An 18,482-nucleotide genomic window follows, 5' to 3' on the forward strand; every position below is an offset into this window, starting at 1 on the left:
TGTATTAAAGGAAGGAAACTGAATGTTTTGCATTATTTCAACAGCATTTATCTGCTGGACTTCAGCTACGCCTCCAAGCCATCCAGAGCAATGTCAACCATCACAGCCTAAGGATGTTACAGGGGTCAGGACAAATGAACAATAGCTCATCTGTGCTCCGCAAATGGCTACAGTGTACCCAATTTAAAATGGCTCAAGTGGAAATTCAGTCGTCAGAAGCTGCATCTCAATTTTATCCTTTGTGATTCATGTAATTTGTTCCAAATGTTCATTTTTAGCCTAGCAATAACAGGGTTAGAGCTGTAAAAGACCTTTTGTATAAATCAGTATACAGAGTATATACTGTATCTATACTTTTTAGCCTAGGACAGATTGTGGAAAAGCTTATAATGGGTGAAGCTAAGAGCCTGATCCTGCCAGTCTTTAATGACACTTACTCAGGATCAACAGGTTCTCAAGTCTGCATTCATGAACACGTATTTGCAGGATTGGACTCAAATCTATCACGTTGTACATATCTCTCTGATCATTGAAATATCTTGTTCTTAAATGTTTCTTTACATTATTTTTTGAAGCTAAGACAAAAATCACTTTTCTTTAACTTCTATTTTTTTTAAAAATAGAATTGTGGTTATTCACAAACATATGGAAGTGCTATGTTGCTATTTTTTGATGATAACAAAAGAAAACAGGGGTTTTAGGAACCTTTATAGGAGTTGGGGGGGTGTCTTTTTTTTTTTTAGATTCACAGCTGGCAAGGCAATAAAACCTGTCACTATAAAACAGTGATATTATAATGAGGCTTTTTGTCATCATCTTCAGGGGAAACAGCAGCTTGTAAGGAGAGTTATTATAAAGTGCACTTAGAAATTAGGTTGTTAAACTGTGCCAATTCATTTGTCTTTTTCTTCAGTACTGTTTTCCAAAACTGCCAAGTCTGATTTATTATTTTTTGAAATACTGCTTTTACTTCATTGATTCTGTGCTGCTCTTCTTTGTAGGTTTCATAGAAGCCTCTTTAATTTCGTGACTACCGTATTGTATTCTTCTGTCAATACTTGTACACGGTGCAATTAAAAATTGATATCCCAGACCTATTCTTATTGATGTCTACAGAAATTATGTTGCAGACTTCAAGAGGAGCATGATTGGACCTGAGCTTTTGCATAATGATATTTACAAATCACAGCATTTGCATACTATTGTATTAAACATGACGTTTAATAACAGATGGATTTTAATATCATTAAGGGACTCAGCCAAAGGCTATTGGAATCTAAGGAGACTGAATTAATTATTGAATTAATTTTCAGTGGATTTTACATAAAATCTTGAGAGCACCATGATTTACCACCTCTGTGCAATCACAGTTGTATTTTCTGTATTTATTTCTATAATGCACTGATTGGAAGAATAACAAACACACGTTTAAGTTGTGTATTAGAATGCTATTAAATTCCTAGTCTTTATTACCACTCTCAGAATCAACCTTTTTCCTCTCTGATTGCATGGAAGTGGAAAGGCATACCTGTAAAGAACTGCCTGAGTACATTTCACTTGTTGTGGAGGGTCAATCTTTCCTCAGTGCATTTACCAAAGAAAAAATTGAAATGTTTGCAGATATGCTATTAAAGTGCCATTATGCTTTTAAAAAAAAAACCCAAACCAATGAACCAAACTAACCAACCAATCAAATGAAAGATAGTAAAGCATGTGCTAGCTTGCTTAAAAGATGCCCCTCTGTGTGTTGCAGTGGAGAGAAACTGATTTGGCTTTCTCAGATTCACACATTATTGGAGTCTAAGCTTAAACTGGACTGACTATCTAAAAGAAAATCTAAGATTCATCATAAGCTATTTAATTGTAACTAGTTTTGCTTGTATTTGCTTGAGGTGAGTGACTTGCATCTGACTAAGCAGAGTTTCTGAGTTTCTGGAAAACATTTCTGTCTTGATGTGAAGATTATTAAGAGATCCACGAGATGATAATTTCTCAGTGTTTCAGGCATTGATTTTTGTCATGCTGAATTGAGATTGCACAGACCTGCATGCATTGATAAGGGAGGGCTTCTTCCCAAATTTTCATAGTGGTAAGAGAGGGAGATAGCGTTTTCTTTTCCCAGCTTTTGACTGGCTATGGGGAAGAAAGAACAAAGTGATACAGAAATGATTATACATGTTCCCATCCCTTCCTTTTTCCCCTCCCTTGTCACTTAATAATCAGCTAATAGTCATTACAGAATCACAGAATGGTTGAGGTTGGAAGGGACCTCTGGAGGTCATCTGGTCCCACCTCCCTGCTCAAGCAGGGTCACCTAGAGCCAGTTACCCAGGAACATGTCCAGATGGCTTTTGAGTATCTTGAAGGTCGAAGACTCCACAACCTCTCTAGGCACCCTGTGCCACTGCTCAGTCACCCTCAAAGCAAAAAAGTTTCCTGATGTTCAGACAGATTCCTGAAGGCCGGTCTTGCCAGTAAAGACTAAGGCAAAGAAGGCATTCAGTACTTCAGCCTTTTCCATGTCCTCTGTAACCAGGTACCCTGTCTTATTAAGCAGTAGGGCCACATTTTCCCCCATCTTCCTTTTGTCACCTGTGTACTTACAGAAGCCCTTCTTGTTGTCTTTGACATCCCTTGCCAGGTTCAAATCTTGCTGGGCTTTAACTTTCCTGACTTCATCCCTGGATGATTGGACAGTGTCTCTCCATTCCTCCCAGGATAGCCATCCTTGCTTCCACCCTCTGTATGCTTCCTTTTTGTGTTTGAGTTTGGCCAGGAGCTGCTTGTTTATCCACACAGGTCTCCTGGCTATTTTTTTTGCCTGACTTTCAACTCATTGGGATGGATTGCTCTTGAAGAGCTTGGAAGAGTTTATCCTTGAATATTAGCCATCTTTCTTGGGTCCTTCTTTCCTCCAGGGCCTTATCCCATGGGACTCTTCTGAGCAGATCTTCGAAGATGCCAAAGTCTGCTCTCGTGAAGTCTAGGGTTGTGAGCTTGCTTTTTACCCTTCTCCCTCCCCTCAGGATCCAGAACTCCACCATCTCATGGTCACTGCAGCCAAGGCTGCCTTTGACCTTCACATCCCCAACAAGCCCTTCATTGTTGGTGAGTATGAGGTCTAGCAGAGCACCTGTTCTCATTGGCTTCTCTATCACTTGGGGGAGGAATTTGTCATCGATGCACTCCAGGAACCTCCTGGATTGTTTCTGCCCTGTGGTGTTGTCCCTCCAGTAGATAACAAGGTGGTTGAAGTCCTCCATGAGGACCAGGACCTGTGAATGTGAGGATGCTCTTATCTGTCTCTTTAGGGCCTCATCCACTTGTTCTTTCTGGTCAAGTGGCCTATAGCTGACACCCACTGCAATGTCACCCCTACCTGTCTTCTCTTTAATCCTTACCCATAAAGTCTCAGTTGGCTCCTCATCCATCCCCAGGAAGAGCTCCATGCACTCCAGCTGCTCTTACAGAAAGGACAAGTCCCCTCTCCTTCAGCCTATCCTTGCTAAAGAGCCTGTATCGCTCTGTTGCAACACTCCAGTCATGGGAACCATCCCACCACATCACTGTGATCCCAATGAGACTGTAACCTTGCAGTCTCTGCACACAGATCTCTAACTCATTATGTTTATTCCCCATACCGTGTGCATTAATGTACAGGCACTTCAGAGAGACCCCTCAGCATGCTGATTTCCCAAAATGGGTTTTGGGGATTTCTCCATAATGGTGCCCTGTAGGCATTTCCTTGCTTACATGCAAAATGCTGGTGGTGATCCTGGTTGAGCCCCATTTTGTTGATTTTGTGATCCCTTCCTGTCACATCGCCCCAGGCCTTTTGTTCATCGAACCTGTCTGTCACTGCCTCACAGAGGTGCAGTTCAAAACTAAGTGGGAGGCAGTTGTAACTTTGGCCTTCAGGCAAAAAGGAGCTGTGGACCGTGTTTTCAGTGGGACTGACTCCTTCTGTTCCTGGGCTGTGTCTTCTTCATGTTCGTGTCTGCAATACAGATGACAACTTTGCTGGGTAACCATGTAAATAGGGCCCAGGTTCACTTATTGTGGGGTCTGGGGTCACCCTAGTGGAATGGAAATGCTATTGGGCCCTTGAAAGCAGGACATGTAGGGGAGAGAGATTTTTGTATTTTGATCTACTGTGACCTGGTGAATGTGAAAGACAACTGAAAGGCAAGGAGAGGGAGGGAGTATGAGGCCCTTGGGTGTGAGGTGGGTGAACTCAGATGGGTATAATGGGGATTGTGGAAACTTAGGGGATGAAGACAGATGATTTACAGGGAAGAGAGAGCCTGAGAAAGTTTGTCTTTAAAAGTTGCTTGTAGAAAGTAGAAGCCATGATCAGGCATCTCACTCAGTAGGTAATGAATGTAGGCAACATGGCACAAGCAGTTTCCCTGCCTAGCAAAATTTCTGCTTCAAAGCATCTAGTATTCAGACAGGCAAAACACAAAAAGAATGCAAATATAGCGGTGGGTACTTACTAAAGTTAAACACAAGCCAAAACCAGACCTGCTGAATCCAGGTCCATAACTAAACACTTAAAGACTTTGTGGGAATTTAGATCTAGTTTCAGCTCAGGGTTTAGAGATAAGAGCTGGTCACAGAATCTACTTCTGTGTCTGAACATAGGGTTTAGTATGGATCTCTCACTGATTATAATTAATACGGTTCTTACAGAGCTGTTATATGTAAGCAAACTAAGACTGTAAATATGAATTGAGGAGCTGCTTTAGCATAGAGAATATAGCCTGGAAGATGGTACGACCAATGATTAGGGATGTGTTGACTAATGTAACAAGTAACATGGGGCTTGGCCAGATGTGTGTGGTTTAACACCTCATGAAAATCTCTAAGTGCATTCTAGGCATCTTCAGAAGTACAGAAATCTGCACTAATTGTTTTTAAAAGCACTGTAAAATATATCTTTACAGTGCCTGAGGTCAATAGACAACTCAAGTGAGTCACTCACATTATCGCTCTGAAATAGCCCAGAGCAGCAATTCTTTACATTCTGTAGGAAGATTAGGAAGTAAACAACATTTGGTGTTCCCTGAAAATGCTACCAAATAACAGAGGCCAATCTTCCTGCTCTGCCACACTCCCAGCATGGCTGTGTCTCTGGGGATGTCACCAGGAACAGAATCTGTTCTCTGTCTGATCATAGAGAGCTGCTGTTTAGGAACAGCATTTAGTCATCTGTTGCAATAAGCTGCTTAAATCAATGCCTGTTACCAGGCCTGACCTAGTAAAAGAATCAATTTACTGTGCGCTGAACTGTGAAATTTTCAACAAGGTGGTGCACTTTGGATGAAGCGATGGTTAAAACCCCACCCCGGCCATGGCATGTCCTACCGCCGAATTACATAACTCGGTGTCCTGAAAGCAAGGTTAACGTCTACGCTGGGCACCTCCCAGTGCTTTCCTGCTGCCTGTTGAGAAAGCTGCTGTCTGAGCTACATGCAGGGTTGCACAAACAAAAGGCTTTTGCAGCACATCAGCTACTATCTACATACGTGCCTTATCTTATACATGACATTTCTGTAACATCTCATTAGAGCTGTGGCAGGTCAGAAGCCCTAAAATCACACAGTCAGTTTTGTGGCTCTGTTTTTCGTGCGATGACAACAGTCAATGTGCTGTAGGACTGATGAACGTTCTGGGCCTGAAAATCTCTCTGAACTTCGGCCTGCATGGCCTCCTTTCAAGCTGGATGAAGATTACCAGAGCCCAGGGCTGTTTAGTCTTTGCTAGTGCATCCTGGAAAAGAGCTCTGCAGCAAAGGTTCCTGCGCTCTTCCCCCAGCTGCACGCAGCTCTGGGAGGGTTTCGTCCACTGTTTTTCTTGTTGCATCTTAATGTGACTCTTCAGCAGGGCCGAAGTCTATATTCTTCCAGCAGGATCTGAATCTTGATTGCACGAGGGCTGTTTAGTCAACAATGTGGGTCTTTGTCTTAGCAGTCTGCCTAAAATCAGGTGGCGGCAACAGCATTACAGTTGGCTTAAAGTCGACATGCTGTTTGTTTGGCTTGATGCAAATTTGAAAGGAAGGGCTCTGCATTTGTCTGTTGATTTATAACTCTGAATTAAATTACTCCATCCGCTTCTGCCTCTCCCTGCTGAGCACAATTTCAGCTGGAGGCTAAGCATCAAGGGACGGCAGTGAGAATAGCAATTGGAGGGGAAGGTGTCCTGATGCCTCTCCAACTGCAAGGGGATCAGGCAGAGAACCTGAATCCACCCTTGGCATCGGCCTCCCCAGGGCTTGCTGATGGGGAGTCAGGGGCCACCACTGGAAACACCTTGGGTCAGATAACAGAAGGCCACACGACGATGAGGCCTGGCCAGCCTGGTGAGCTGCTGTGGTGCCCAAATCCTGCAGCTGGGAACCTGGGGGCTTTCAGCTATCGCCATGTGTGGTTTGTGTATCGTAACTTGTGGGCAAGGAGCAGGAGATTGTGAAGAGCTGTCGGTGCTTGGGAAGGGTGGCTGGTTTCTCATTCATAGTTCCAAAGCATTAACATGGAAAAGCAGAACCCATGACTCAATCACTGGAGGTCTACATCATGAATTACCTTCCACTATTTTGCTGGATTTGATAGATAGTACAGGGCTGCCAGCCGACTGGCGAGCAGCCTTCTGCGCACCGCCCCAAGTAACCTCCTCTGACATTGCGTTTAACCAGCTCCCCATCAAACCTGACAAGCCATGCCTGTGAGCCGGGAGGCTCTAAGTTTGACAGGCACAATGTAATGCTAGGTCAATTTTCTCGATGTATAATTCAGCAGCTGGGCAACGTAACTGCTACGGCTGTTTTACTATTTTAAATCCTTTCAAAAATGTACAATAGCGTGCCTGTGAAGTTTTACACACAGAATAAAAATTTTATAGGTAATAGTTTCTTTAGGCAGGTTAGCTTTTCTGGCAGCTTCATGGCTTTCATGTGCGGTCAAATTGATTGCAGTGAAGTTCTTTACAAAAGCTTTTCCAAACCTGTGAATCCTTGCCATGCAGGAAAGTGTCAGTAAAGCAGAATACAAAGGACCATCATTAAAAGAAATAAATAATTAATTAAAACTGTTACCCGTTTTGCACTACTGAGGAAATCCTGTGTACATGGTGTTGATTAGTGAGATCCAAAGCAAGTACAAACTGCCAGACAGGTACTGAAATCTACAGAAAGGCACAATTCATACCTGTTAAGGATCAAACCCTGTATTTATAGCTCAGAAGGAACAAGGATTGATACTGTGAAGCAACCGAGCACCACAGCAATATGTTTCTGGTACTAGTCAAGTCCAGGGAGGTGTCAGATTAAACTGCTAAACTGATGCAGCCATGATTTGATCTTCCTCCAGATACATTTATTCAACACCAGGTTTTGCCATCATTGCACAATCAAGCCAGCAATGGAGGTTTTCTTCTTTGTCACAGGGGGGATTGCACATTTGTTCTCCTGTGTTCATCTTGGTTCTTCAATTTGCTTTGATCACACCTCAGAGCTCAGCATCTTCCTAAATCATCTTACTGCTCCAGTAGCTGCAGCTCTACTTTTGCTCGGGAGATCCTATTAACCGTACCTGACCAAAGCATTTTTCAGCCTTTCAGTAACATATAAAATAATACTACTGGCATTTTCCTCCCAGTGATCACCACCATGAAGACACCAAGCTGTCTCAAATATCAGATGCTCATCTGATCTAAGTGTGTGTCACTTAATAACAGTAGCCCAGACATGTTTCCAGGCTTTCCTAGGAAGAGTGTGAGAGGGCCAGATTATTTAACAAACTGATTTTCTTAGGCCAGCTTTCAAATTTAAAACCATTTCTTTCCTTTTCCTCGTACCAGACCCCATATCATCCCCAACACCATCTATGCCTGGATCCCAATCAGAACTTTCTCAGCCCGACTCTAATGATTATTTAACATCCACTGAGAGTTGTCAGGGTGATAAAAGCTGTACCAGCCAGGAAGAAAATATGCTTCCTGCTGATTTTATGAAACTCAAACGTATGCATCCCCAGCCCTTACAGACAAAAACTTACACATAGCAACTGCCTTCTTTGGAACATTTTCAGCTGCAATATTTATCTATGTTTCATTGTAACTACTTTTATATTTTTTAACATTTCTGTCAAAATGAATTGCAGCTGATTCACCTAATGTGTACTAATTTGCAAATTAATTCTATTAACTGAATTAGGCTTAACCGATCTGCATTGTCCAATTATTCATCTGACTCACCCATCCACATACAGGAGAAGTAGCCTCAGTGGGTTATTGTTCTGTTCCTTTTGAATCGCAAAACAGCTGCTAGTTTTCCCCAGCTGTGAGGCTGAGACCAAACATTAGGGCTGCTGAAGATGCTTTGCTTCAAATGAGGTTATTAGAAGTAGGGAATTTAATAATTTTGCCTCAAGTGTCACAAAACGGAGCAGAATGACATGGCTAGGAAGTCAAATCCACAGCAGCATTTCAAGGCTCTGCTTGGTCCCAGCTCCAGAGTGTTTTCCTATGTACTGTGGCATCTTTCCTGGGCTTCATAGTGAGTGTGTGCTAATTAGGATGTGTAAAGGAGAGGGGGGCAAATAACCGGTCCCCCTTATGGCCTCCATTGATGGACGAGCCCAAAGTGTGACATAATGCTACTCCCTCACCACTCAGCAAAGCAAGAGGGGGTTTGGTAAGACTTTGGTCTCCCTTACCTCTTCGTGAATGCACAGAGCGTGGCCTGCGGAGACCTGAAGACCCAAGGAAGAGCTAGATGTTCCTCCCTTGTTCCAGGTGTGAGTGGGAGAGGCCACACTTACATGCTTTGGGATGCGCAGGTAGACCTCTGCCAGTCTGAGGCTTCCCTGACCAACTTTTCCAGCTGGTGTTTTACTGAGGAACACGGATCTTAAATTTTAGCCAGAGGTTAGTTTTCAGGGAAGCGATAGCAGCTGGGATATTTAAAAGCACACACATACTAGGATTCAGTTGAGGTGTTACAAGTTCCAAAGCAAAACTAGAGATAAGCAACATAGATAATGTAATCAGCACAGGGTCAGCTTCTCCTAGGTCAACTAGCATCTGAAGATGCTGGGAAACCCTTCAAGCTAGATCTCGGTTCATAACTGGAAAGGCATTGCCTCCCATCACAGGCATTCACTCGCTATCCTCACCACGGCCAAGGGGCATGGCCTCGGAGGCAGCGTATCACGAGCAGGATGGAGCAGTAGCACCTGTGTGAGTTGTGCCCAAGCTGACTACGGGGCCTGAGACCAAGGTACATCTTAGGCACAGCCTCTATTGTACTTCTAGGCAGCCTGAACCTTGCTCCCTCTGTAGCAGTCGATGCTCAGAGCCCTCACGGGAGGACCCCAAGCTGTCCCATTTACTGAGCGTTAGTTACCACCAATGTCCCTGCAAAGGTAGAGGGGAGAGCTGGAGGCATTGCTGGGCGCTAGGGAGCAAACGTGCCTGACAGAATAGGGGAATCTGGGTCCCTCCTGAAGGTGCTGGGTGGATTGTTCGAGAGCTGGGCCCCTGTTCAGAAACAAGGATGCAGCAAGCTTTCAAATTTGAAGTCCTCCTTTGGAAGGCATCAGCTGCTTTGTTCAGGGAAGGACTGCATATGCTGCATGTTGATTTTTGCTAGCCCTAATGGCATAGCTTTTACAAAGCAATTACCTCCCTTGTTAGGTAGTTTGAGTAAATGAAGTTGCGCCAGCTGTACCCTCTTCTCAGGTGCCATCTGCAGACAGGAGGACAGATTCTGACTTTTTACTGCCCTTTTTGTTTAAGGACATGGACTTGAGGGTCCCACTGGAAGAACTGAGTGGGACTGAGCTTTTTTCCTTCCCTGTTCAGTGTCTTGACATGTGAAAACTGTAGATTTGGACAACTCTGACCTGTAGCAAAAGATTTGGTGAGAACAAGCTTAACTTGCAATTCACTTTTCTGGTAAAGGATAGTTTCAGAGATCAGGAAATTAACCTTGGATGTTGGGATGTTTACATCCCTTGCAGCTAATTTTACTGTCTGACATGAGAGAGGTATTTCTGCTGCTACCTAGAGCAGAGGAAAACATAGCAGGCACATCAAATACATCTGTGTAGTTTGGGTTGAGCTTAGATCTAAAACCAGCAGAGGCCTTTGTCATGATTCCAGTGCAAAAGGAACAGTTGATCTTACAGTTACAGACAACATGAAGGATCCTGGCACTATCAAATAAAAAACCCAGATGTGATTTAACTTAGAATCTCTAAGCCAACAGCATCTCACCTGAGCTCTCACATGATCCTGAAATGGACCCAATTACATGCCCTCCTTAGTCCACTGTTATTAATCTCAGTAAAATATTAATTCTCAATGCTGTTGCTATATGAAAAGCTGAAAGTACCAGTGAAGTGTATTGATTTTTTAAAAGTGAAAATTGAGTCTTGAGGGAGTCTGGCTAGCTCAGAGGATTGCATAATACACTAATGAATCCGTCAGCCATTGCTGTCTCCAGAAAAGAATGGTAGCTCATGGTTGTACAGTGATGCTCACTTTTGGCTTACTCTCAAGGAATAAAAACCTTGACCCTTAGAGGTTTCTGGGCATTCATCTCAAAGGGAGCAGGCTCTTGAAAATCACTGCAGTTCTGGGCTAAAGGCCTTCAATTACTGCTTGATACTTAAGTCTTTTTTTGGTTTTAGAGGGTGTCCTGTTGCTGAAAATCTCCCTTTAGGAGCCTTAATAGAGATGGATAGCACTTTAAGAACTACATAAAGGAAAATATATTTCCATCAACGAGAGGACTGATTTATTTTTTTTAAGATAAAAAGAATATTTCAAATTCGATGACTACTTCTCTGCTTCTCTTAGTATGCTTAAACAAGAGCATCAACATACCTCAGAAAAATTGCAAGGGTGATCCCCAAAGTGTCTCTGTAAATACCATCCTTTTTGTCCTCTGAATATCCTCTGAATACTGCAGAAGCAGTTAAGCTTCTCAGAACAACTTTTTAATTAAAGCAACAAAATGTGCCACTCACCACAGAACTGAAGTGGCCTCCCCTTTGCCTTCTAAATAGGAATTACAATTTCAGCTTCTTTATCACCACTTCTACTAAGCAAGAATCAAAAAGCAATCAAGTCTGAAGGACTGTAGGAATCTCAGATTAATACAATCAGCCTGACAGTAGGGAGAGTTCTTCTTTTGGTATAAAAATAGCAAATAGCAATGCCAAGTAGGTCCTGTATGATTTTTTTATTGCCATTTGTTTCACACCATTAAATGCTTTGGAAGAAAGGTACAGTAACTGCAGCTATTATAGGTAAACTTTAGATGAATGTACCTGTCAGAATATAAATGAAATCCTATATCACTTTGCTCATTTTGTTTTGTTTTCCCCATCCTAAATGAAATTACAGAGAATTAAATTTTTGAAGCATGACCATTGCACGGAGAATTATTCAGCTAAGAGCTGGCCACCTGCAAGAGGTTCTCTCCTCCCTCCCCTTAAGCTTGTTATTCATTGTCTCTGTTACTAATTAGGTTTTCTGACTTAAACTTTGTTTGCAGATGATGGATTTTAAAGAATATTGTAAGGGACAGGACATCAAGGTCAATATTTGAAACAGGCAGAGAAGTAACCTTCAGAGGGCTTATACTCTGCGATAGCCCAGGAAAGGGAGAGGCCGTGTGCTGAGCTGACACACTTGTTAGCGGTTTTTTGTTGTTGTGGGTTTTTGGTTTTTTTTTTTTTGGTTTTTTTTACCCTTAAACCACAGCATGCAGCAAATAGCACTTCTGGTAGTGACACTATAGTTATGAAAGTTAAAAGCCTTGGTCATTAAAAGCAGCACCTGCTACACGTGAAGTTCTTCCCTAGATGTCTGGGAAATGCTTCCAGGGTGGATAAACAATATATTTTCTTGCAATCTAAGGACAAACTGACAAGGAGCACAAGGGAGAGGGAAGCATTATAATCATTTTAGATAAACATTGACTGCTTTACTGCTGGCTGCGAATTCAGATAGGGATCTTTACAAGGCTGAAGGGAAAAGAGTCATAATTGGATCCACGGCTAATTCTGCAGCAGCGTGGCGCAGATGCAGCCTAATCTTTCATATGAATAAAATGGAAAATTCCACTTCAGTCCAGTTCTGGTGCTAGATCTACTTTAAATAGCTCTTTGCTCCTCCAGTAGGCCTAATGACTTCATTACAGTCTCTTGTGATATAAGGCACTGCTTGGAGCAAATAGGGTGACTGGAGTATGGTCCTCCACTGGTTTCATGGTTCAGGAAACCCTCTCAGGAGCAGAGTTTCACCATCTGGCCTATGGGGGCTAGAAACCATAAGGAGGAGTATTCTCTGAGAATGAACCCATGGTGAAAAAGCAAGGTCTTTATGATTATTTTTTTTAAAAAAGCACCTGCTGAACGTATGCAGTACTTTCAGAGGACTTGACTCTTGTAAAGAGCAGCATCCCTGTAGCTATCAGGACACTGGCTGGGACCATGCTCTCCTATCCTGGGGAGAACTGCAGGCTTGCCTGTCTGCAACAGCAATCAATGTCCTAGTTGTGCTGGTGTCAGCTCATTTACAGCAGGTTGTTCATCCCATGTTGGAAGGGACCTAAGCTTTACTGATAGTGGGCACCTATATATCAAGGCATCTGTGGCCAGCAATAGTACTGCTCCAGCAGAACAATTTTAGACTAAAAGTGGTACTTTTGGTGGGGTCTCATGTCGCCAACGGACCTGAGCTATTCATTCAGACAGGCTGAGCAGTTTTCTTCCCTGACTGATACGGTGGTGTCAGACTTGTTCTGAAGTCCGGCAGTCTTCCTTGTCTTCCACAGTACTTTTCCTTTCGCCATGGCAAACATAGGCTTTAACTTGTGATCAGCCCTGAAGCGGTCAGGCAGTTGGACTAGATGATCGTTGTAAGTCCCTTCCAACTGAAATATTCTATTATATTCTACTGTACTCTATTCTATTCTATTCCTGATCCAGGGTGCCATGTCCAGGGCTGGGAATCTGTGATGCCTTTGTCCCTGGAGGCTCTTATTTCAGCATCAGCAGCAGTTACAAAGAGGATCTTGGCCACATCTGCTAAGGCTTATTTAAGACTTCTTCCTATGAGATGCAGATGGTTGAGGCTAGAGCCTTGAGCTCTTTCCTAAGAAATCTAATAAGTTGTAACTGTTATGACTCATTCATATACAAAGCTATACCCAGGATGACAATCTCAAACAAACTTGGAATCGGCATTCAACTGGTTTACCAAATATTCCAGTAATTCATGCAGTACTGACAGAACAACGCAGGTATTTCAGGTCATTATTGCTCCATACTTGTTTGAGATAACTTGGTATTTATACATGCAAGGTCTCATTTTCTCACACTGGGATTAAGTGGAGGGAATCACTAATTTCAATCAGACTTACTTCGGTAATAATTCAGGTCTCCCCAGCAGGTTGATTAGGTTCACTGGATCAGACAGCTGTAGGATATCCTGTGGCAGGAGACGATGACTGTTTGCTGAAACACTGCTATCCATGGAGGCGGTTCATTTGGGAAATGTCAGCAGTGGGTGAGATGGAAAGGCTGTGACTGAAAGCTTAAAAGCTAATGGTGGAATAGACTGCTTGCTACAAAAGAAAGCAGAGGACTTGGAGTAATTTTGCTGGTTTTATTCCAAGTCATTGCTCTTTATTGGATTAGCCAAGCTAAAATCCCCTCTAAATTAATACTTAGGAACAAAACATTTGGAATAAAAGAAGTAATATTTACATAACTAAATTTGTTTGTCCTCAAAATATCTTATCTCCTTTGCCATCACAGAGAGTAATATTTTCAAATGTATGTACTTTGATACTACATTCAATTCCATCATACATGAGTTTAAGTTGTCCCTGAAGCACTGAAACAACTGTTTTATGTTTTTGTGAGGCAATCTAAATCTGGGACTTGTATAGATCTGCTACGTAATATGCATATAGGAAAAAACCACTTTGTTTAGTCTGTGGTATTCATTGAGATACAGTGATTACATTGACCTGAGTAATTGTCAGCAACCAAATGAGCCTGCACGGGAATGCCCTGGGACCCGACGTGGCTTCCATCCTCTCGGTCCCAGAGGGGGACCAGTTTTAGATAAAGAATCTGTGTCTCAGTTCCTTCATCATACTGCAAGGGTGGTGAGACTGACCTCCCTCAGAACAGTTTTATGAAAATGAGTTTTATATTTGTGAAGCCTTCTGAGAAATGTAAAAGGAACTTGCCTACCCCCAGTGTTCTCTGTGTAAAGATCTCCTGTGCACAAAAAGTGATGAGCAGGTTCAAAAGGAATTTGAAGGGCCCAAGAGATGAAGATCTGAGGTAGCTATGGGGTCTCAATGGGCCAGCAGAGGAAATTCCACATGGACCTGTAAGCGAAACAAATAAAGTCAAATCAAAAGTTTGTTTGACAATTCCTAGTAGATTCCAGTACTCATAGAGGGGAAATTACCCACTCAACAAACATTTCAGATGGAACTATTTTTGGATGTGATATCTGGCTTTGAGGGCACATAAAAATTAAATGGAAAAGTAGATTAGCTCACATATCAGATGGTGCACAAAGAATTTAACTTACTGAACTTTTACAGATTGCATCATGTTCTGAAATTTAGAAGTGAACTTAAAGTCCAAATTGAACCTGAGTGCACCTCATGCCAGAAAGACTGATTATAGCCTAAGAAGGGCAACTTGATATGTTTTCATAACAATATTTTGTTAGCATTAATAGGCAGCCAAATGCCAAATGGAAGGTTAATTGAAGCAATGGACAGGGAAGAGCCGAAGTTTGGCTGGGAGGTCCTTATTGAGCAAAACACAAATTGTGCATCATTGTCAGTGACCCATAAACATTTCTGGGATGAAATATTTCCTCCTGTTAAGATGCAAAGAGATGTTCTTAAATTTAAACAAAGGGGGAAATTGAGAAAGAAAGGTCTTAGCAATAAAAAGGCAGAAGAAGGAAGAGATGAGCAATAGTGTGACAGGCTTTTGGGATAGTTTGTATTTTCTCTAGAGAGATGGCTCAATTTCATCAATGTCTGATCCCTTCAGTGCTTTGTATCACTAAAGTTCTGGACCCCAAGCTATTGATGGGTGTATGTGACACAGTACACGTCTGATCTCTTTACGGTAATTTATATCCCTGAGGTAGCTCCCTGGTATATGTAGGACATCTATTTGTGACGCAAGAGGGGTTCATTAAATTGTTGCTTCTGCGCAAGGGAGCTGTAGCCCATCTTCCCCCAGAGGAGTGGTGCATGCGGTCCTGCTCGTGGGGCAGGATTTGATGTTACGGGAAACTTCTGCTAAAAATCCAAAGTTCCTCACTCCTTCAAAGGCTTGAAATTTAGTCATCAAACACCCCAAAAGACTGAAAAAAGGGAACTTTCCAAATACCAGACCAAAATCCAGTGCTATCCTTTTACAATTATCAGCAATGATAATTCAACTTTGTATTGGCAATAGAGTGGGTTCAACATAGGAGGGATGGCAGAATCTGGCCCATAAAGGCAAACCAGTCTGCATTTTTTCTCCAGACTTGTAAGTAAATTAATTTTTTGGGGAAAAAAGTGTTGCTGCTTACAAAAGTGGATGTTTTCATTTTCTTAGTTTTGATGAGCTATTTTAGTAAGAAACAGTCATGGGTAAGGCTTATATCAAATTCTGATCCTGCAGAAAGCGTTTTGTCTTCAGATTCAATTTCTACCCGTCTTTTCCTCAGCAGAACAACCTCAGGCCTTGCATGGCAGAGGAGTAACGTTTATAAGCTTCAGTGGCAGGAACCGATTAGCTTAGCAAAAATGTCACAGGGTGCCTCAGTTGCAGGCATCTATATATAAAGTAACAGTTCAGAGACAATCACTTAAAGTCCAAAATAGGCAACTTCTTGATCAATGACAAAACACACTCAGAAAATTAAATTGTTAGAGGTCAAGCTTGGTCATTCATTTTCTAGAGAGCATGATGGAGTAGGAAAAGCACAGAAAAACAAGCTCTCTGGAATCAGAAGACCCGCTCCCTGCCGTGCTCCTGATTTCCTGCTAAACCCCCTCCATGCCAGCCCCGGGAGGTGTGCGAGCCTGTGCTGGAACAATTTAACTACCCATCCCAGAAGCTTTGCCAGGGACGCTATGCACTTCACGTAGGGGAAGTTCAGGGCTGGACATGAGCAGATCTCCTCTCCTCTGATCCTGACAGAGAGGCTAAAGGGACCCTATGAAATGCACCCACTTTTACTGCCATGACTAGAAGACTTTCTAAGCTTTTAATCTCAGAAACTTCCCCGGGGGAGGGAAGGAGCAGAAATGTACTGAAAAGACAGCAGAGCCTTTTAATGTCTGGCACGGCGATGGTCTCAGGAATGGAGATGGTGCCACCCTGCTGCAGTCCGCTGGCCTGCCCCACTCCTCAGCTTTTTTCTCCCTCTTTACAGGATGATGGTGTGTAAGCCTGGTGCTCGGCATGGGCTTGCTTTGCTTGCCTGCTTGCTGTGCTACCAGTGTGGTGTGGAAGGGCCATCCCGAAGGACAGATACTTGTTTCTTTGCTGTCATATAAAGTGGGTCAGTATCCATTGGCTTTGGTGGTGGCTATTTATATAGGATAGAGAGAGCGATAATGGATATGCTATTGCAAGATACGAATACTTATACAAAACACGGAAGCATGAATGAGTTATTGTAAGGGAATGGAGTCAAGGCATGTAAGCTCCCCTGCATGCCCTCTCGTACTCTGTCACGAAAATGGAGGTGTTTACTTTCAATGATGATTCACTTAGTGTTAGCTAAGGGACCTCTGTATACAGCTGCACTCAGAGCACAGACGTGTCTTCAGTCTCTAACTTAATGCTTTTCAACACACCAGGCCCTTGGATGCCTACAGAATACTTCCTGGGAAGCTGTGAAAGCTGATGAAGACAAGCAAGCTTGTATATACCTACAGTAAAATTTCTGTTTGATATTTCTAAGGAGGCTTTCCACAGGAGCCCATAAACCAGAAATGAGTGGCCATCACTGGTCTGGCTCATGGCCTTCAGTGCCTAAATGATTCCTGGCGGTATGTGCCTTCCTCGGTGCAGAGTTAGCATTTGTGAAAACAGTATTTAAACACTTAGCCGGTTTTAGTTAAACAGCTAACTCGTTTCAGTTCTACTTGCATGCAGTACAGCCACCATGGTGGGGCATGGGGAGGTGCAATGTTTCCCACTTCTCTGGCAGATAGAGCAGATGCTTTGCTGATTTGATTTATACCAAGGTTTGAATCTGGCACTTACCTCCAGTCTGTGGACTTTCCTGGCATTGTTGGGTAGGGATTTCTTTCTTTTCTTTCCTCTCTCCCCACCTCGCACAATATTAACCAGACCAGGGCACTGATTACAAACCCCTCCTGCCTCTGGTCCATGCCCTAACCCCAGGCTGTAAAGCCCCAGTCAGATCGGGGCAGAATACACAACTGGTGTGTGATTCCTGATGAGTTTTTTAGCTCTCAGCGCTGCTTGGATGGATGGAGTCATGTGTGTGCCCAGAACAGAGCTGATCTACTGGGGGGATCCCAGCAGCCTGCGAATTTAAGCCCCTCCCAGCTGAAGAGGCATTTGAAAGCTTGGTCTTTTGGATTGCTCTGCCAGATGTCTTCTGGGGATCTGGCTTTGTCGTGTCTGTGTCTTACGAGAAGTACGTGACAGAACGGGGATTTGCATTAAAGCATCTTGTCACCCATCTCCCTGTTGTTTTTTAAAAATAAAAATCTTAAAAGTAAGCTTATTTTTGGAGTGAAACTAATTGTTAAAGGAGGGTTAAAGAAGTTGTTTATAAAGTCTGGGTCATTGGTTCCCAAGAGAAAAGAAAATAGGATTTATGTAATAGGTCATATAAGTCACACTGTTCAAATTTCAGATTGTGACTGTTTAGAGGAAAATTTTATCAGCAAACTGTTTGCAGAAGAATGACTGTATATTTGGGTTTGTTTAGATAAGAAATAATGAGAGATCTTCTTGCATGAAGAATGCAAGATCCTAAATGAAGAAAAAATGTCAGGTCCAAACGTCAGTTGCTTAACTAATTAGCTAAGTGGGTTTGGCTGTCTCTAGAGTAGAAGTGGTTCTGCATCATTTTTCCTAGTGGTTTTTGTTGTTGTTGTTGTTTGTTTTTTTAATTCCACATTTGTGGACTGCTAATTTTAATCTGATTTTTCTGGTCCTGTGTTATCTCAATACCCCCAAAATTCTATAGAACATTTTCATATACAACAAAAAGCCAAGCCCCACCAACATTAAACCATAAGATGCAGTTTTAGTTTCATGCCAGTTGGGAAGGTGGAAGCCTAAGAGGCTTTGCTGATTTTTCTGGATAAATTCACATTTTGACCTTTCTCTGATATGAAACTGATAAATATAGCAAAATGGGTTTTCACATCTTCAGGGTAGATAATTTTC

The 18,482-nt window shown here is 42.6% G+C and overlaps 1 protein-coding gene across 1 annotated transcript in view; it reads left to right on the forward strand.

Annotated features, from left to right (window-relative positions):
- UNC79 (unc-79 homolog (C. elegans)) overlaps nucleotides 1-1,103 on the forward strand; it is a 100,281-nt gene extending 99,178 nt beyond the window's left edge. The window contains exon 47 of the mRNA XM_010583876.1: nucleotides 45-1,103. Coding sequence (XP_010582178.1) covers nucleotides 45-245 — 201 coding nt within the window. The 3' untranslated portion in view covers nucleotides 246-1,103. The remainder of the gene's footprint in view (nucleotides 1-44) is intronic.
- Nucleotides 1,104-18,482: the final 17,379 nt, after the last annotated feature.

Source organism: Haliaeetus leucocephalus, unplaced genomic scaffold (assembly GCF_000737465.1).
Source record: "Haliaeetus leucocephalus isolate CR32 unplaced genomic scaffold, Haliaeetus_leucocephalus-4.0 Scaffold932, whole genome shotgun sequence".
Classification (NCBI taxonomy): Eukaryota; Metazoa; Chordata; class Aves; order Accipitriformes; family Accipitridae; genus Haliaeetus; species Haliaeetus leucocephalus.